Below are 21,405 nucleotides of genomic sequence, written 5' to 3'. Positions count from 1 at the left end.
CTCCCGCAGTTTGATCAAACTCATGCTGGTAGCTTCAAGAACACCATCCAACCATCTCATTCTCTGTCGTCCCCTTCTCCTTGTGCCCTCCATCTTTCCCAACATCAGGGTCTTTTCCAGGGAGTCTTCTCTTCTCATGAGGTGGCCAAAGTATTGGAGCCTCAGCTTCACGATCTGTCCTTCCAGTGAGCGCTCAGGGCTGATTTCCTTCAGAATGGAGAGGTTTGATCTTCTTGCAGTCCATGGGACTCTCAAGAGTCTCCTCCAGCACCATAATTCAAAAGCATCAATTCTTCGGCGATCAGCCTTCTTTATGGTCCAGCTCTCACTTCCATACATCACTACTGGGAAAACCATGGCTTTTACTATACGGACCTTTGTTGGCAAGGTGATGTCTCTGCTTTTTAAGATGTTGTCTAGGTTTGCCATCGCCTTTCTCCCAAGGATCAGGCGTCACCATCTGCACTGATCATGGAGCCCAAGAAGGTAAAATCTCTCACTGCCTCCATTTCCTCCCCTTCTATTTGCCAGGAGGTGATGGGCCCAGTGGCCATGATCTTCGTTTTTTTGATGTTGAGCTTCAGACCATATTTTGCGCTCTCCTCTTTCACCCTCATTAAAAGGTTCTTTAATTCCTCTTCACTTTCTGCCATCAAGGTTGTGTCATCTGCATATCTGAGGTTGTTGATATTTCTTCCGGCAATCTTAATTCCGGTTTGGGATTCATCCAGCCCAGCCTTTCGCATGATGAATTCTGCATATAAGTTAAATAAGCAGGGAGACAATATACAGCCTTGCCGTACTCCTTTCCCAATTTGGAACCAATCAGTTGTTCCATATCCAGTTCTAACTGTAGCTTCTTGTCCCACATAGAGATTTCTCAGGAGACAGATGAGGTGTTCAGGCACTCCCATTTCTTTAAGAACTTGCCATAGTTTGCTGTGGTCAACACAGTCAAAGGCTTTTGCATAGTCAATGAAGCAGATGTACAGTGGTACCTCGGGTTAAGTACTTAATTCGTTCTGGAGGTCCGTTCTTAACCTGAAACTGTTCTTAACCTGAAGCACCACTTTAGCTAATGGGGCCTCCTGCTGCTGCCGCGCCGCCGGAGCATGATTTCTGTTCTCATCCTGAAGCAACGTTCTTAACCTGAAGCACTATTTCTGGGTTAGCAGAGTCTGTAACCTGAAGCGTATGTAACCTGAAGCATATGTGACCCGAGGTACCACTGTACTAGCATGAGGAAAAAAGAAAGCTTCTGTTGTAAACAAGAATCCTTGGGCAAATTAAGTTTTGTTTACTCTAGCACAGTGGTAGCTGACCTGTGACCCTCCAGATGTGGTTGGACTGCAGTTCCCAGCACCCCAACCACTGGCCATGTTCAATATCATGTGTAGGGCCACAGATTGCCCCCTTCAGGGACAAATCCCTTAATGAGGCAATCAGTCCTTAGAAATGGCAGGGTCTGTGAGATATTTTCCTCCCTCCCTCTCTTTTTCTTTCTTTCCTTCTTTCTGTCTGTCTTGTCTTTGATTTGTTAACTGTCCTTCATCAGTTAGGATTTGGGGCATTATACAACAATATAGTTAAAACAACAAATTCAATAAACCAATTAAAAACCCTAATCTATACTTCAATGATAACCCAACCATCAACTTCATGCAAGCAAACCAGAACCTTTCTGAATATGCACAGGCTCATGTCTATTTCCTTGCCTTACTCTTTCCTTTGTGCCACTAGCTCTAAATTTAACATACAGTAACTATTTTACATAAATTAAACAATTAGTTGCAGCCCAAGGTTGCAAGACAAAACATCTGCAGGAGTTTGGCTTAACAACACTTTCTCCTTCATATCTCTCTCCGAAACCCATTTCTTCAGTAAAATTGCGCTGCAGAATTATCGCCTTCATGCAACCTACAAATGTTTTCCTTCTTAAAAGACCACCCACAAAAAAACTTGTTCGTCTTAATATTTGTTTGTCGCAATCCACAGTCCAGTGGAAGTGACAATGTTACATGTGAACTGGCTGGGTTCACATGTAATGTTCAACTACTGTTTAGTGTTGCGTGCTTGAATTGCAGGCTCATGGGCTTCTCCTATGCCCTCTCCTCCTCTAGCGCAGCCACAAGCAAGAAATCGGAAATTTCTTGTTTCTTGTCATATCCAAACCGGAAATCTGTTTTGCTTCTTACATGCCCCCACCCCTGGTTCTGCTTAATATCTGTTCTGTGTCTACCACTATTCCAATCTGCCACTGTTCAGCCTCTGTATTGGCTGTGTTCAAATGTAATGCTAAACCATAGTTCAATATGATATACGCAAACAACACTCATGTGGCTTCTTCCATGTCCTCTACTCCCCTCGAGTGGCTGACTGGAGGATATTTGGAACTTCTGGAGGATATTTGGAACTTCCTTGTTATGTCATTAGTGAGACAACTGTAGTTGATTATCTTGCTAGTTACACCAAAACATAGGTAACGCTATCCACAATTCCCAGCTCAAACATAACAAGCAACCACAGCTGGTTGAAAACAGAAGTAAAAGATCCTTGTGATGCGAGTCTGAGGAACACAATAATGTTATGTACACATAACAAAAAACTGCAGTTTAGCATTACGTGTGAACTGAGCTATTCTGTACAAGCCATCTACTAATTCGGTCTAAATAAATGTTAAATAGTTGAGGAAGTGGCAGTTTAACCTTCATAGTCACAACATTGTAGAATCTCTACAAATGTGCCAGTCAGCAAATGTTGCTGAAACCACACTCTGAAACTGAACTGTGTTTCAGCATATTTGTAAAATTCTGACCCCACAACAGTAAATCTATGCCAAATATATTCATATTTGTAATCATCACAAAGCTTTTGAGATAGCCCTCATGATCCCATGCTCTATGCTTATACGGTGGAACTCAGATAAGATTTATAACAGTTTATAGTTCAAAGGTAGAGATGTTTTAGCTACAGGAAACCAATTAGCATTACATCTTGAATCCTACAAAAATGGAATTCTTTCGCAATGCAAGGAAGATTACGATAATACATCTCCCAGCTACGCCTAACATTATCATTATTTAATTAGCAATAACAAATATATCATTCTGCTTGGAAAACAATTTATTACCCAAAGCACCAATTACACAGTTTAAATGTATCATGCAGAATTGTGCTGGAGGGTTTGGTGGGGGGGAATCAGGTTCGTATAATTAACTCTAGACTAATGCCACAATTGGCATAGAGAAATCTGCAGATGTTACCAAAATTTACTGCACTTTTAAATGTGGGAGCTGCATTCCGCAATTCTGATTACACAATGAGAACATGGGCATTTAAAGATAACAGTTATCCTGATGAAACTAAAAAGCAGTGTGTTTAAAGATCAATGGGGAAGAATCTTTTGCATGCTAATGCCACAATATTTACAAACACTCCTTCCAAATATATTTTGGCATGAACACAAAAGAGCTTGTGTTTGCCCAGTGGAACGTTTGACTTTTCCTTCCACCTTTGAACAACTGGCCCCTGTGCCAAAATTTCAAATAGCTTCTGAAACAGCCATTGCTTGCAAAAGCAGTTTTCCATGAAGTATGTGACTCAGTGGGAATTAAAAAAAGGGGGGGGGACGACTCATTAGTCTCCTGGAAGTTTCACAAGTTTATGGATCCCAACTAATATGTCCCAAATATTCCAGTTGCCTATGCTGCCACTTTTTTAAAAATGAAGTCATTGTTCTCCCAATGCTACTCTCTACCGTGACCAATGTATCTGAAAACAGGATATGGACAGATCTGACACAGGATAGAGTTTCTATGGCAATATACGCTTCTGGCTGCCAGAAAATTGTGTGTGGAACCTTTGGCCCCCCACATGATGCTGAATTACAGGTCCCATCATCCCTGAACACTGTCCATGCTTGCCAGGACTGGTTTATTCCATGACATCTGGAGGCCAAAGGTTCTACACACCTGGAGCAGGAGTGGGTAGAAATTTGGTTTTATCTGTATTTTAATATGAACCTATGTAAATTTTCACTTTCCCAAATGACAAGCAAAAGGAAATGCTGCTATTGTTCGGAATGTGCACTTTTCCAAACGTTGAGCAGTTACTGTTCTTCCACCAAATTTCACGTACAGAAATGTGTGTGTGGATAAAAATGCACATATTAGCAAAAAAGCCATTACAATTAGGGGAAAAGAACACTTTGCAAAACTGTGTGTATCTGGGAAAATTGCAAAAAATGTGTCTATATTAGGATAGTTTTTCACTAAAGACTTAAAGGGGGGGAAGCAAACTGATGCAGAAATGAAGAGAACTGAACTTAAGATTGGAACAATGGAAATGAAATTGAGAGATTTGTCCATCCCTACCCCTGAAAAAAATGAATTTGGTTGTGTGTGAAGTAGTCTATGCAGGGAGCACACAGAAATGCAAGTCCTATAAGGAGTGTGCCCCTGGCCCTATACAGGTTGACTGGACACTTGGATCAGCTGGGGAGGTCCTGAACGCTGTTCTGCTGATGGATGTTGCCCATTGTGTGGTGAAATGGGGTCATGACATGGTACCCAGATTGTGGAATCTCCCCCGCCCAAGGCATGGATAGATGGTCCCTACATTACTGGGCTTCGAGTGCCAGGTAAAAACTCACCTGTTAACTCAGACATTTGGATGCATCTGATTGTTCAAGGTATTTGTGTAAGTACCGATCAATGCAAACTTATAAATGTGTGACCGTTTTCCTTCTAATACTTTGCGAGCTGTTGTATTGCTCTTAGTTTATTTCTATTGTGTCGCTGTTTGGTCATGGTAATGCTCTCATTTTAAAATATCATTTAAGGAATGATATTTAAGGAATGGGTGAATCTTAAATAACATAAAATATTCCTCGATGCTTCTAGCATCTCTTTTCCATTTACCCACCCACAAACCCACCTTACAAGCTAGCACATGAACAACGCAAAGGTGCTCTCTCTCTCTCTCGCTCTCGCTCTCTCTCTCTCTCTCTCTCTCTCTGTGTGTGTGTGTGTGTGTGTTGGCTCTGCAGTCAGAAAATTCAGGAAAGCAGCAGGTCACTTTGTATGAACCACCATTTGCAGCATGCCACACAAATGTCGCCATCAGGAGATGGGAAGCTTGCAGAAGCATAGCCAAGCTTTGCTTCCGATGCAATTAATCATAGCTGCAACCTTTGGGTAACAATACAAACTGCAAGGCAGGAAATGAAAGTTTCCTCTTGTCTCTTGCAGAAAGAAAAAAGAAAAAAGGATGACCTTATGAAGAAAAGTGCATGTAAAAGCAAGAGAGGCGTCAGGCAGGCAAGCTGCCAGAATGGGGAAGATACACTTTGCAGCGAGAAACAACAGAATCATTCCAATGATCCTCTCATGGTGTAAGCTTCTGCTAATGCAAGGGTAGCTAACGCAGTGCTCTACAGATGTTGCCACAACTCCCGCCATCCTTGTACATTGGCCATGCTGGTTGGGTACCCTGTACCTTTAATAGTTGCATAGCTGTAGGGCTCCTGTACCTTTAACAGTGCTCAGTATTATGATCCAATTGCCAAATGAGAAAACGGGGTGTATCTGCTGAAACTCCCTGTTTTCTTTTCAGTCTGGTCATTCTGTTTGGACTCCCCAGGGCATGATGATTGCCTGCATTACACCTTGAAGCCAGATCTCCAATCCCAGGTCAATGTTTAAGCGGTCCTGTCTTTTAAAGCACCTTTTGGCAGCACTCCAAGCACTGGCCTGAAAAGGATGCTGATAGGGAAGAAAACAGTGCTGATTCTGGGCAGAGATAAGTGAATAGATGGGGAGGAGAATGGGACATAGCCATGGCAGAAGCTCCTCCTCCTTGAGAGCTTCTGAGGCTTTCAGAAGGCAGAGAGAGGTTAGGGCCGGGGAGGAAATTTGTTGCCTCTTGCTTTTTAATGAGAAGCTCTCTGGTGTACACTTCTTGAACCAAAGTGAACCCGAAATTCACCTTTACTGAGTGAACGACTTGGGGCCATGGACTGTGGGGAAGGAATTTGCTTCAGTTAGCATTCAAAGCTGAATCTATCAAATTCACACTTTCTGTAACAATATGAGAACCAAACAGCAGCTTGAAAATCAAAATTTTCTGATTTTTTAAATGCAGCTCTCCAGTCAAATGATGTGCACAAAAATGCATATATTAGTTTAAAATCAAAAAATGCATTATGTTTGGGGTAATTGCAAGCAAAAGTGTGCACTTTAGTCAAAACGCCATAAAAATGTGTATATTGGGAGAAATTCAACCTGAACTGTTGATGAATTATCATGAGTGGGGTTTTTTTTTGGGGGGGGGATGCAAATTGTTCAGGATATGTGGAGAACTGAATTGAAGACAGGGGAGAAGATGAGAGAACCAAAACTGAGAGATTTGCCCATCCTACACTTGACGAAGTCTTGTCCTCTGGAATCTTTGCAAATATATAAATTTAAAAGATTAATTGTCTTAGATATCTGCAAAAATGCTTGTTTAGATTACCAGAGGACTGCTACAACAACATATTTATTGGAACACGGTGTGAAATTCAGTAGCTAAGCAAATTATATTACATTAGCTCTGGCCTGGCTGAGATTCTTCCTGCCTGGTCAGGCAGATAAGTATTTTGGCTTCCAATATGAAGTTGAACATTAAACCGTAATTAAATTGGCATAAATGGATGTATTTAACATCTCTCTCCTTCCCCACAATTTCTACTTCAGCTGTTTGTGTTCTGTCATGGAAAGCCCAACTCCTTCTTACACCAGTATGCACAAACACACTCTTAAAAACACCATCCTAGAATCTCTTGCTGGGCATTTCTACAGTAAGGAACACAATTAAATGTTCAGTTTGAGCACAGATTTGGAAGACATATTAGTCTAAGGAGGAGGAAATAGCTCATGGGACATACAAAATGTGTGAATCATAAATGTTGGTTCCTTTATAAATCATCAACAACATGCACATTTTTAAAAAATGCATCGTGTAAGCTACTGCTTTTATCTCTATTACAATCTTATTATTATTTTATGGCTATTATTTATTCAATTTATTACCAGCCCTTCACAATCTGCTCCCACAGTGGGTTACAGCAATATAAAATTGAGTATTAAGAACAGCTGAAAGCAAATTACAGTCAAAGGATAAAGGTGGGTCCTGAAGACATATATCGCAGCAGTTGCAGCCCAGGAGAAAGATGCGTGTCTTCAGCATTCAACAAAAATGAAATAATAAAGGTGCCATTTAACATGCACACCAAATCTCACAGCTGTTCTCCAGAGCTGCCTTTCCAAATGACTTTATATTTCAGCTTGGCTTTTTAAAGCAGTTTGGTTTTCTGCCACTCGCAGAGATTGCGTCAATCTAATTATGCAGTTCACCAGTTTATTGATTAACTGGCCAAACTGAAATTCAGCATGGCGGAATGGCAATGCAAACTGCCCATTATCACTCCTTCCCTTTCTGCCATTCCTAGATACATTCTTTGGATATTTAAACTGAAATTGACGTATCTGTAGGTTCCTTTGAGACTTTTTTCTTTTTTGGTAGAAAGTGATGAATGACTGCAATCAGTAGCACCCTTCTTACTCATAATAATTTGCAGTGCAATTTTGCAGATCCTAAGCATGTGCATTATTTAGTTATTTGATTCATTTAACAATATTTTGCATATCGCACAACTGTAAAGAAATCCTCCAAGCGGTTCGCAAAGGTGTCAACACACAGAAAGGGGGTGTGGGGAGGAGAAAGGTGAAACCCAACCCTTTCCGCCGCGTTACATCACTGCGTTTAAGATGCCTGCAATTGCTGCGTGTTTAGAGTTTGGAGGTTTGCCGTTGCTTTTCATTTCAAAATTCGTGCAGCCTTGTAGGCATTTTATACCCCAGAGGACCACCTTCTCTCCATCAACAGGCTGCCTCCAAAAGATGTCTCTCTGCTGAAGGAAGGAATGTAGGAGGCTGCCTTATAATAAGTCAGATCGTTGGTCCATCTAGCTCAATATTGTTTATACTGACCGGAAGAAGCTCTCCAGAGTTTCAGGCAGGGGACAGTCCTAGCCTTCCTGTGAGATGCCCAGGATTGAACATGGAACCTTCTGAGGGCGAGGCAGATGCTCTACCACTGAGCTACAGCCCTTCCCTCAAATATTCAGTGGGGCTCCTTCCCTCATCTCCTGACTGAAGCCTTTGCTGGATCAAAGAGCCTTCTGTCAGCAAGGGATGCTGACATGAGATGCAATCAAATAAGAACACCACCTGCTAACTCTAGACCCACCATCCTGCAGGAACAATCCTGATGACCTTCTTCCCCTCAATGGATTCTTGCAAAAGTTGGAAGGATAACCCAGGCCGCAACTGGACTCAGGCATGCCCCAGTGGTGGTAGGGAACAGAACTCAGCTGGATCCTGCTAATTAATCAGAGATGCATTTTCAGTTGACTCTCAAGCCAGTAATTGGATAATTGCACCAATTAATTGATTAATGCTTTCGGCTCTACTACTAAGCCACTGGAGCAAACCCTAAATTTACATGGCAATTACAGAACATATGTAATGTTTGCAAAACATGCTGAGCGGGGAGAGGCTGGAACTGCAGAGTTACAACTCAGGTCACCTTTCTCCCAGTCAGTTGACCCCAATGACAGATTGCACTGCTAATTAAATCTAACACATAGCCTGCCTAGAGAGCTCGTTTCTGAATTGCTAGCTGAAACTTTTCAGTAGTTTTCTGTTTGAAATCTGACTTCAAGCCTTGTTGCAGCTATTTTCTGAGCCACAGGTCTGGAAAGCTGGTTATTTGCTCCATTCCACTGCTTGAGCTGACATCTGGAAGCCAATAGACCATAGGTGGTTGTTGTTTTTTAAAAAAATAAAAAATACAAATTATTGTATACTCAGTGTCAGGGACTGGCTGGACACTGAGGAGTGAGCACTAGGAAAAGGGGGGTTGGGAGAAGGGATCTGAGAGAGCCTGGAAAAGCCAGGAGATGAGAGACAAAGGCAGGAGAAACTGTAGGATTGGAGAGTGAAGAACAAGTACGAGAGGAATTTGTTTTAATTTGCTGAACAGCTTCTATGGATGTAGCACTGTTAGCGTTTGCAGTGTATTCCTTTTGTAACTGATATATTTAAATTGTCAGGTTGTGATGTGATTTTATTATTACGCTTTTTATAAGGAAAGGTGTGTTATAAATGTCTTAAACAAGCAAAATAATGACCAAAGCAAAACAGCAGTAGCAAAGGCAACTTACCAATAGCCATCATATAATCCCACCGGTCTATCAGGCACATGCTGAAGATCAGATGATCTGAGGTTTGTCCTTGGCCAACGAGAGAAATGTTTCGCTCCAGGTTTTGGCAGACGGCAGCAGTCCAGCCTATTAGGAACCAAAGCACCACCAGGAATATCACAGCCAGCATCTTCATCACGCGCCCGCCTGTCATGTATGGCATTCGGTGAACAGTCCGTGACAGGAACACTTTCAAAACCCTGTGCAATCAAATAGACACAACGTCACAATACAGTTGCCGGATCGAAATTCAAGGTGCTTGCAGTAATTCACAAGGCGCTTGACAACTTGGGTCCAGAACAGCTTAAGGATCACCCGATCCCTTATACCCCTGCCCGATCACTGAGATCTTCATCTGCCGTACCATCAAGCTATGTTGGACTCCAGAGCTTTGATAAACTCCATGCTCATCACCCTGGCAAGGTCAATAGTTTGGGACAATGGGAGCTGTGATCCATTAATCTCTGGAGGGCCACAGATTAGCCACACAGCTTCCTTCAAAACATTTTCTTATTATTATTTTTACAAATATCGCAATAATATTTTTTAATTTATACCCCACCCATGTGGCTGCGGTGCCCCAGCCACTCTGGGTGGCCTCCAACACATATAAAAACATAAGGAAACATCAAACATTAATAGTAACAATCTGATCCAATATTTTAAAAGTCACAATAACTTTAAAATAAACGATTTGTATCAAATAAAGCCATTTTCAACAATCCATTAAAATCTAATAGTAATCAGTAAAATTAAAGGCCAGCAAACAATAAATTTAAAAGTTTAAAATTAAACGCCAGCAAACAGATAAATTACAATAAATAAATACTAATCTATAATCAGTAAAAAAAAAATAACAGCAGCTCACAATACATAAAATACCACAAAACATACAAAACCATGTAAAAGGATCAAATTGAGAAACAAGGACATACAACTTATAAAATGATTTTTTAAAAATTGCCCTGAACTCCTCTCTTCCCAGCTGCTTCTGCTGGCAAAAATGTGCACTGAGGCAAGCACAATGAAATCAAGGCAGCCAAAGAAACGTATTTCAAGCCACCATTCTAGTGAACTGGCTCTTTAAATTAAAGTGCCTTCCCTGCTTCTCAGTACTTAAGAGGGCTAGGGCTAGCTCTACCATTAGTCAGGGTGAGGTGAACGCTTCAGGCGGTAGATTCTGAGGGTCAGGGAGAGAACAGAACTCTGTGTGCCCGCTCCATACTCCCTAAGCTAGTCTGCAGCCCTCAAGTGCAGTGGAAGACACTGTCTATTTGCCAGTGATGAACAGTCAACTACTGGTTTTTGGGACATGGGTTCGGGGTGTGCGTGAACCGTTTTGTCTGTTGCCTCGGGCAGCAAAATGTCTTGGATCTGCCCTGCCAATAGCACATAAATGTGTGTTTGGGGAAGAGCAGAGCGCTGCATGATAGGTAAAACCCCCAGTTACCCCACCATAGCACTGAATTATTGCTGCTGCCTATCAGCTACATGCACCAGAGAAAACAAACATACCATAAAAGCCAAGGGCATCTTTACAGAATTCTGTATCTATAAAGTGTGCAGTATGTAAGGAAGGATCAACTAAATATCAGTTACACCAATTATTTTTAGAACAACCTGGGTGTCCTGTTTCTTACCCATGTCATCAACAAAAGAGCCTGGGAGAATTGAGATAAAAATCTAGCGAACCGCTGAGCCGGAAGAAAAGTCACACCTACTATTTACAAGAATGTAAATTATTCACTCCCACAAATTTCCCCCCCTCCCCCTGCCACAATGCATTCTGCATTTTGGATCTTTCTTCTGGCTTTTGGATGTTGTCATCATCGCTACCCCATTATATAACCTTGACCTCACTGCTCACTTGTTTCTATAGTGGGCAGGAGGTAAGCCCCACCCCAACCTATCTGGGAAGCTAGGCAGGGCTGGGTCTGACTGGTACCTGGATAAGCAGACAGACGGTGAAGTCTGAGTGCTGCAAGCAAGGCTTGATGCCCTTTCCTCCCTCCCAGCCAAGTGGTGGGGCAGGAAAAAGAAACTGGCAGGAGAATAAGGCTTTGAATGGCTCCTAGCCCCAATGGCTGTCATAACTATAACTTTAAGAACTGGTACCCGACCTTGCTTTCCCCCTCCTCTCTCCCCATCACTTTTTCTTTGAGTGCCACATCTTTTAGATTCTCTCCTTTTTTCAGTCTTAACTTCAGCTCTCCACATTTCCACACCAGTTTGCAATTTTTTATTTTTTAAAAAGTAATGAAAATTCACCAGCATTTCAGTGCAAATTTCTCCAAATATACACTTTTTTGTGCAATCTTGCCCAGCAGGAACAATTTTGCAAAGCAAAATCTTCCCTAACACACTTTTTTCTATGTTATTTACACACACACAATGTGCACACTTTAAGAGAACTTTAAGAGAACTTCTTTGCAAAATTCGGAGAAGTTCAAAGGATGGTTGTATTTTGGTTCGCACCTCGTTTTGGAAAGTGCGGATTGGGTACGTTCACCTTTAGATGGGAACCAAGTCATATTTCTCCCCCATACCTAGAAAGGGCCGTGGCAGCTTGGCAGTGCATTCCCTTCTCCTCCCTGTTATTTGTCTCCCTTCCCAGTGGGGCTTGTTCGCGTGCTGCTTAGCTGTGCTTGGCAGTCTGAAGGAGGAGAGAGAGAAAGATGGCTCAGGAAAGAGGGGAACAGATTGGCCAGGGCAGTGTTTTCCCTTCTCCTCCTCCTCCTTTTCTGCTGTTACTTGGCTTCCTAACAGGCTGTGCTCACACACTGCTCTGACTGGAGGGCCTTGGCTTGCAGTCAGACAGAAAATGATGAACTGCACCAGCCTGAACTTTGGGCGAGTCAAGGAAAGAGCAGAGGAGTTGGAAATTACACAGCCCAGATCAATCTGCTCCCTTGCCCAGCTAGGCCCAAAAATCTCCAGTGCCAACAGCAAGGTTTATTTTATTTATTTATTTTATTTATATGTGATTGTTGTCATCCATGCAACGGTCACCTCCAGACTGGATTATTGTAACTCGCTCTATGTGGGGCTGCCCTTGAGACCAACCCAGAAACTCCAGCGGGTGCAGAATGCTGCAGCGAGACTCCTTACGGGGTCCTCGCTACGAGATCACATTCACCTGGTGCTATACCAGCTGCACTGGCTCCCGGTGGAGTACAGGATCAGGTTTAAGGTGCTGGTTTTAACCTTTAAAGCCCTGTATGGCCTAGGACTCTCGTACCTACGGGACCGCCTCTCCTGGTATGTCCCACAGAGGAACTTATGATCTTCAAACAAAAACATTTTGGAGGCCCCAGGCCACAGAGAGGTTAGGCTGGCCTCAACCAGAGCCAGGGCTTTTTTGGTTGTGGCTCCGATCTGGTGGAATGCTCTGCCACAAGAGATTAGAGCCCTGCGGGACTTGACATCTTCCCGCAGGGCCTGCAAGACAGAGCTATTCTGCCAAGCCTTTGGCCAGGGCACAGCCTGACTCCCTCCTTTGGCAATCTTCACAGAACTCTACCCAATGGTTGCCATCAATTTGATTTGAAGTAATTTTTTTAATGAAATGATTTTAAAATGTTGTCTTATTTTATTGTTGTTAGCCGCCCTGAGCCCGGCTTCGGCTGGAGAGGGCGGGATATAAATAAAAATTTATTATTATTGTTGTTGTTGTTGTTGGCATCTGACTGCCTTGAGAGAGTTCACTTCCGGAGAATGAAGTCAAACTGCTGTGTTAGCAGCACCAAAGTGACCTCTCTAGGCAGTGTGTATGGAGGTCCTTGGGTCCAAGGGAAAGCAATATGCTTGGCACCAGCAGGACTGCTGGAGCTGCTGGAAGAAGGAGTAAAAGGACTCTACTCTGGATTTGTGTTGGGTTTACTGCTTTGCCTTTTCTTTTCCCAGTGGAAGTTTAGGATCAGAGTTTTCCTTCTCTTGAAGAGCTGCCTTTCTAGGTTGATGAGCCTCACTTCCCCCTATAGCATGTGCAGAAACCCCCTTCTTGATCACTAGACCCACACTTGGTCTCGTCTGCTCAATTCGCTGGAGTCTGTACAGTGGTACCTCTGGTTGCGAACGGGATCCGTTTCGGAGGCCCATTCACAACATGGAAAGCCCGCAACCTGAAGCGCCGTATCTGCGCAGGTGCACAGTGTGATTTGGCACTTGTGCAAATACACAAAGCGCAATTGGCGAAACCCGGAAGTAACCCTATCCAGTACTTCTGGGTCGCCGTGGGACGCAACCTGAAAAGAGACAACATGAAGCAAACGTAACGTGAGGTATGACTGTACTTCAATGCAGGGGGAGTCCCCAACTCAACGAGGGTTTGAGACCCATCGGCTACCCCCACCTGGTTGAGCTGGCCAGTCGAAGCTGTTCCCCAGGGTGTGGCCACGCTCGCATGCTGGCATCTCCTGGGAGCCACAGGTGAGAGATGAATGCAGGGTGGGGACCAAAGGTAGACAAACTAAACCAGAAGGAGCACGATGTGCCCCCTTGCTAGAAGTACTGCCCCTCCCCACCCCACCTTCTTCTCCAAGAAGCTCAAGGTGTCGTATCTGGTCCCTACCCTGCCTTATTTAATTACCACAACAACCATGAGGGGCAGGTTAGGCTGAGAGGCAGTGATTGGCCCAAGTATTTCTAAACTGCTTAATTAAAAAAAAAAAAAACTCTTAGCAGTATAGATACAAAAAACACAACATAAAATAGTACAATAAAACAGAAACAAAAGAACAGTGAAATAGTATTATAAAAACAGAAAACAGAATTACAAAGAAAGAAACTCAGCAATAGCGAGGTTCCAGCTTATGGGTCAGGGCAAAAATATATGTCTTTGCAATATGGCTGAAGCTACTGATGGATGATATTGGGACGCAGGTGGCGCTGTGGTCTAAACCACTGAGCCTAGGGCTTGCAGAACAGAAGGTCAGCAGTTCGAATCCCCGCGATGGGGTGAGCTCCCATTGCTCGGTCCCAGCTCCTGTCAACCTAGCAGTTCTAAAGCACGTCAAAGTGCAAATAGATAAATAGGTACTGCTCCGGCGGGAAGGTAAACAGCATTTCCGTGCACTGCTCTGGTTTCGCCAGAAGCAGCTTAGTCATGCTGGCCACATGACCCGGAAAAACTGTCTGCAGACAAATGCCGGCTCCCTTGGCCAGTAAAGCAAGATGAGCACCGCAACCCCAGAGTCATTCGCGACTGGACTTAACTGTCGGGGTCCTTTACCTTTACCTTACTGATGGATGATGCATTGCAGGTGGCAGGATAAGAACCTAAGAAGGTGGCTAAATTTGTGGCCCTACAATGCCCACCAGCTCCAGCCAGCATGACCAATGGTCAGAGATGACAGGGGTTGTAGCTCAGCAACATCTGGTGGAAAACTGGTTAGTCCCCATGCTTTAGGTGTATGCCTCTTTTCTACCACCTGACTGTGAACCTGCCTGCTTGTCCGCCCAGGGTTTTTTAAGAGAGCTGGATAGACTTGCTAAGTGTCATTTGCTTTCCATAGTTCCAAGTGTGCTCCAAGACCAGCTGACGCTGATTTGCAACCCATCTATACAGCAGATGGGGCTGACGGGAGAGCCAGCCAGAATTTTTATTCTTTGCCAGATTAGGTAACGTCCCTTGCTTTGTATAAATGTGCTGGACAGGAAGCCAAAGCTCTCACACATATGTGCCCTGAGGGATCTACAGAACAACTGTTTTCTTGGCTAGGAAAAACAAAGTCTCAGGAACCAAAGTGACAATGAAATGATGCCCAAAAAATGATTATTTGAAGCTGAACAACTATGCATGTAAGCAAATGTGGGTATATGTGCATCAAATGCAAAACTACAAATTACAGTTATAAACTCTGCAAGCTATAGCAGCTATACAAAAAACAAAGAAGTCTTCCAGACAATACAAATAATAACTGATGATATCTCCAGGATTAGAGCTAGCTTCATGCTTCATCAGAATCAAATGGAAGAATTATTTGGGGGAGGGGGCAGCCATTAATCCCTGCCACCCATCAATTATTCAACATACACTATCTGAATTGTTTGCAAAACAACATTATAAGGCTTATTAGGTGGATACGGAGGTGCTGCTGTTGCTAAGGGCACTTGGCATCTTCCCTGCTGCGGAGATTCACTCTCTTCCAACAGGAGCATCTTACAGCAATAAACGTAGGTCCAGGAACACAGTAAATGATGCACTGTGCCTTTAACAGTTGTGTGTCTGGCACAAATTAAACAGGGTAAGCCTTTTCTAGTATGGAAACACTATCGTAGGGAAAGCTTTACCTGTGGACATTCTGTCTGTCAGACATCTTATTACTTGTGCGTGGCCCCTTATTTGCTTTCGGGCCCCATACTTTAGCACCGCAGCTTGTAACATCAAGAATGCTGATTTATTTTATTTTTATATTTGCTGAGGACAAACTTCTTAACAAACTCAAAGCATCATTTGGAGGAACTTGAACTTAACTAGTTCATTCTGTAAAAGGACATACTGAAATTAGTTCCATTTTGGACAGGATAAACTAGAACTAAAACAAGTTGCTTTTAAAAATGGCTTGTCAGGCACTACCTGTGGCCCCCAGAAAGTTGTCTAATGAGCAATGTGGCCCTTGGGATGTTGAGGGGCTGTGACAACTCCAGAGCTGAACTCAGCAGGGCCTTCAAAGCAATCGCAGACAAAGTCCACCTGGACAGGAGCTTGCGCAGGTCACATCTTGTGGGATGCCGTCAAAGTGTACATCCAAATATTAATACACCCTACATTACAGATGGGTCACTGTCTTTGTCACAGTGTTCTTCTTAAACAATTATAAAATCCTTCATATTGTACTGGTGCTGGGGCAAGCTAATTATTTGCTTCTAAAAAGCACTGAGAGATCACTATCTCACCCATCAGCCATTTGCCTACTTTTTCCCTTATCAAAGTTTTCCAGAACAAGGAGTACAAAAGATTTCAAGGTCAATATTTATCAGGAAGCTTACACATGAAAATAGATCTGAGTCATGGTCTCTAGTAATCCTCTCCTGCACAATGCATTCAAAACTTCCTTTATAACCACCAGGTCCAAATTGGAGTCAACTGTTTCAGCTGAATTTGCACCTCTTATAGCAAAACCTTGTGGAACCAAGCAACCTGCCAGTTCTGACTAGGCTTGAGGGAACAAAGCTATTAGATGTGGCACTGTTCAAAATTCAGGCAGTGCTTGCTCCCTAGATAACTTCTTTTGCTGTTTAAAAACCAACAGGAGTTTCACAACAAATTTCTTCACATGCAGGAAATATATTTTTATAGTGGCTCTCTTTTAAAAAACAAAAACACAGATATGTTTTAAAAATGTATCAGAGCCGAAAAATAAAATTCATCTTCTTAGCTGTGCATGTTTAGTCAGTAGTATAGCTGCGCATAGCGAAGGGTCCTAATAATCTCCAAAACTAATAAACGATTTAGAAAAATGGATCGTAAACCTTTTTGAACAAAGTGGGCACATCTTGAATTTTGAGGAAATGTTGTGGGCACCCGTCACAAAAGGCTGCTGGAGGGTACCATGCGCACAACACAAAATAAATTTAAAAATATTTCCTATTTTTGTTCTTATTGGCTGCCAATTTATTCACTTTTTCTGCTTTGATATGGAAAGGTTTTCTCTAGTAAATGAAAGCCATTGCTTCAAGAAAGTCCCCCTCACCCCGGCCACTTGTTCCTTTCTGATTTAGTAGGCACTTTGAGAAGTCGTGCTGGCAGAATACTAACAGTGCCATTTAATATGACACTATGCAATTCTTCTAGTGGGTTTTCCAAGTAAATTAATTAGATAACAGCCACTTATTACTAAAGTCAAGGTTTTCTCCACAAAAAGACCAATGGGCTTTCATGAGCCTGGTGGAAAGTTGATTCTGAATATAACAACAACAAAGCTAACTTCTATGCATGTGCCGTTGCATGAAAAGTCTTGTGAGACATTTTGGAACACTGCAATCCTGTGGCACGTTTACACCGAAGCGTGTCCAAGTATGTTCAGTGAGACTTACTGCTGAGAAAGATTGGCAGCTGAAGGACTATTCCTACGGGATGGAGATGGAAATGACCCATCTCTTTCAAAAAGGCAAAAAACAAAGGTAAATTGATAGGAAAATAATGTGCACTGCCAACCTCTGAAAAGCTATGGCAGAAGGAAAGATTCTTTCTGCTCTGATTAAGCTCACTTTGGCAGGAGGCTCTGCAAGCAAAAAGGCACCCAGCTGTGGAGTGCTCCTGCGTGAGACCAGTCTTTACCTCTGCATATATTATGCATGCTATTGATTATTGTCACTTAAACAGATCAATTAACTTCAAGCTCTAGTGGAGATGAGTTCCTTTAATTATACTCTGTGCTTCAAATAGAAGGGCATATGCTTTTTCTAGAGGAAAAGGGAGATTTACAATTTCCCGAATACTACCCTCGTTCACCTTTTTTTATTCCAAAGGGAGGGGATTCATTTCAATAAGGGTATATGTAAGTTTCTGAACTTAAGCAGGAATGATCAGATGCACAAATATAGGATTTTTTTTAGTGGAGGGACAGACTTGACAGCAGTACAAGCAGAAAGGATCTAGGGGTCTTGGTAGACTGCAAGTTTTAATATAAGACAACAGTGTGATGCAGCAGCAAAAAAAGCTAATGCTATTCTAGGTTGTCAACAGAAGTACAATATCCTGATCAAGAGAAGTCATAGTTACACTTTATTCTTCCTTGGTTAGAGTACTGTGTTCAGTTCAGGGACCACAGTTTAAGAAAGATGTTGACAAGCTGGAACGTGTGCAGAGGAGGACACCCAAGATGACAAAAGGTCTGGAAACCAAGCCTTATGAGGAACGGTTGAGGAAACTGGGTATGTTTAGCGTGGAGAGGAGGGGACTGAGAGGTAACATGACAGGCCTCTTCAAATATCTAAAGCATGGGTAGGCAAACTAAGGTCTGGGGGTTGGATCCGGCCCAATCGCCTACTAAATCCAGCACACGGACGGTCCGCAAATCAGCGTGTTTTTACATGAGTAGAATGTGTCCTTTTATTTAAAATGCATCTCTGGGTTATTTGTGGGGCTAGTGGCGGAGTTTCATGCTCCAGCACCGGGGCAGGGCGTGCATCCTGGGGGTGGGACGTGCTACCCGCAGGGGTGGGGTGCCCAGCACAGGGGGGGCAGCCGCAATGGCACCCTGGGGGTCGTGCTGCCGAGGGCGGTGTGCTCCCCCCCCCCGCACTTCTCTTCTTCCGCCAGAGTGTGGGGTCTGCCTGGTGTTTTTACATGAGTAGAATGTGTGCTTTTCTTTAAAATGCATCTCAGGCTTATTTGTGGGGCATAGGAATTCGTTCATTCCCCCCCCCCAAAAAAAAATAATAGTCCGGCCCCCATAAGGTCTGAGGGACAGTGGACCGGCCCCCTTCTGAAAAAGTTTGCTGACCCCTGAAAAGGGCTGTCACATGGAACACAGAGCAAACTTGTTTTCTACTGCTTCCGAGGGCTAAGACCCAAACCACTGGATTCAAATTACAAGAAAGGAGATTCTGACTAAACATCAGGAAGAACGTTCTTTTCATGAACTTCCTTATCTTGCTGTGCAATCCTACACATATCTACTCAAAAGTAGCTCCCTGGCATTTACATCTAAGTTTGTGGGTTTCAGGACCGCAGCCTCAGGAGCCAAGCCCATCAAAGAGATAACAAAAATACAACTTGCCTGTGTGTTCTTATGATTGTAAACAAGTAAAACAATCAACAGACTAGAAGTTATTGGAAGGGCACCTGTTTTGCGTCAATGAAGCCCCCAGGTTGTTCCTGAGACTCTCCAAGTTAAAAAATAGCAGGGTTGAGGAAAATCTCTCCTGAGAGATTAGACAGCTGCTGCAGCTTCCAGTCAGAATCAACAATCCTGAGCTAAATGGACGAGTGCTCTGAATTCCAAAGTAGATGTGACTGGCCTTTGGCTGTTCATCTCGAGTTTCGCATCCATTCTGGATCAAGGCCATGATGTGGGTGGAGACAAGCATTTAATCCTTTGACTCCACCATGATCTTGATCTGGACGAACAAACACACACGGGGCAGGCGGGTGCTGCTGTTTGCCCCAAGGGGATCATTGTCATTAGCACTAATAGCAAACAGTGGCTGTGGTGGATCCTGGGACAAATAGGTGGTACAGGGGGCCCTGATGCAGATCAGGATTGCACCAGGGGAAAAGGGTTACGTTTCCTCTCCCCACATGCTATGGAATCAAGTTGCTCCCTTGCACAACCGCAATTTAACAATAGCAGCAACAAAAGAGGACGCACACGCGCGCACACAAATCATGCAAAGTCTAATCAGGTCCTCAATGTCTGGCCCCAATCCAGCATTAAGCCACTTCATATGTCTGCCCAAAGCAGAGCTCCGTTGTCATTTCCCAGGCTCCCACAAAAAGCCTCCAAGCCTTCAGCTGCTGCTGCTTCTGTAGCATAACCAGTGACCTCAAGCTGTGCAGTGATACATCCCATTAACACTTCTGTAAACCGTTTAGTCTTGCTTTGAAGCCTGATGTAAGCCTGGCAGCTCTCTTTCCTTGGAATGCTACAAGTGATATAGCAGCAAAGATCATAGCATGGCAAGTATAGGCATTACTACCAAAGTAAATACAATTTGTGTAGTTCTGTTTTCAAATGCAGAAATGGAATGAGAGGGCAACAGTACAACTCCAAGCTGTGCACAAATAATCCACAGGGAAATGATGGGATATATATATATATATATATTTACACAGTGTGGTTTGGGCACAGGGTCAAGCTGCAGCTAAGGATGGATGAAGCTGCCAGTTTCAATACCTCTTGGTTTATCATTTCTCCAGTCTTAAATACAGTTCTCCCCATTCCCACTTCAGTTTGCAATTGAAAGAAGTATTCAGGAAAATCCGGACTGAAAGAACATACTGAAATACTATCAAAATAAGACAGGGATACTGTGAGTTGCTCTTCTGTCCAGAAGTGTGGGATATATCCTGTTTTGGATTGCATTATTCTCCCCATGAAGAGGCAGGTGCCCAGCCTGGAGACACTGTTGGAGACAACACTGCCACTGAAGGCACAAGCGCTCTCGGTGGCACAAGGTGCCTTCTGCTAGCTTCAGAGGGTAGCTCAAAGATGGTAGCACATTCTGGACAGGGGTAGTCTGGCTTTGGCTGTCTATGCTCTAGTAACCTGTAGTTTGGACTACTACAATGTGTTGTTGTAATAACATCAGAGGAGCCCTGCTGGATCTGCCTCAAGGACTGCCTCTTTCCATATGAACCTGAGGTCATCTTCTGAGTGTCACAGTCTGGTCTATGGGCGACTGAAGTTCTGGCTGAGGATGTCGGGACCGGAGGCAAGTTGGCGGGGTGGGAGCAGGAATGAGAGTCCAGAAGCCAGGGATCTGAGGATCAGGAAGCAGGGGGTCATGAAGTCAAGGGTCCAGGGGTCAAGAAGCAAGCAGTCAAGAAGCCGAGGTCCGAGGATCAGGAAGCAAGAAGCCAAACACAGCAAGGCAGGAAACATGTTGCTGTGGCAAAGAGCTGAAGGGAAATGCTGACCTTATATCCCTTCCGGGCTCTAGCCACCAGGTGCAGTGAGTTACCAAGCGGCCTCACCTGTGCGGCCATGCCTTGCCTCTCCTGAACAAACTTAGGAAGACCCCAGTCCTGCGAAGCCCTACTGGTCACAGGGCCTGGCTCCTGCACGCACACCTGACACTGAGGCCCTTCTTTGTGTGCCTCCTCCATGAGAGGAGAGTGGCAACACAAGAATGGGCCTTTTCTGAAGGCTCCCTGTTTGTGGAATACTCTCCCAGGAATGTTTGCCTGGCACCTTCATTGTACACTTTTAGGTGCCAGACAAAAGCATTCCTCTTTAACCAGGCCTTTGGCTGATTGACATCCAGTGCCCTTTTAAAATGTTTGTGAGGGTATTGGGTTGGTTTTTCTTTTTCTTTTGATTGTGTATTTTGTGCTTTTATATTGCACTTTTATCTTGTGAACCACCCTGAGCCCTGCGGGTATAGGGCGGTATAGAAATTTAGTAAATAAAATAAATCTGGCCTATCTCCCATCC

At 43.6% G+C, this 21,405-nt stretch overlaps 1 protein-coding gene across 1 annotated transcript in view; it reads right to left on the bottom strand.

The window, feature by feature from the left end:
- Positions 1-21,405, bottom strand: part of GPR158 (G protein-coupled receptor 158) — a 122,645-nt gene that overhangs the window by 15,285 nt on the left and 85,955 nt on the right. Inside the window, exon 7 of the mRNA XM_082193743.1 lies at positions 9,266-9,504. Coding sequence (XP_082049869.1) covers positions 9,266-9,504 — 239 coding nt within the window. The remainder of the gene's footprint in view (positions 1-9,265; positions 9,505-21,405) is intronic.

The sequence above is a fragment of the Podarcis vaucheri genome (assembly GCF_965113315.1).
Source record: "Podarcis vaucheri genome assembly, chromosome: 12".
Lineage (NCBI taxonomy): Eukaryota > Metazoa > Chordata > Lepidosauria > Squamata > Lacertidae > Podarcis > Podarcis vaucheri.
This window is presented reverse-complemented; position numbering and strand designations above follow the sequence as displayed.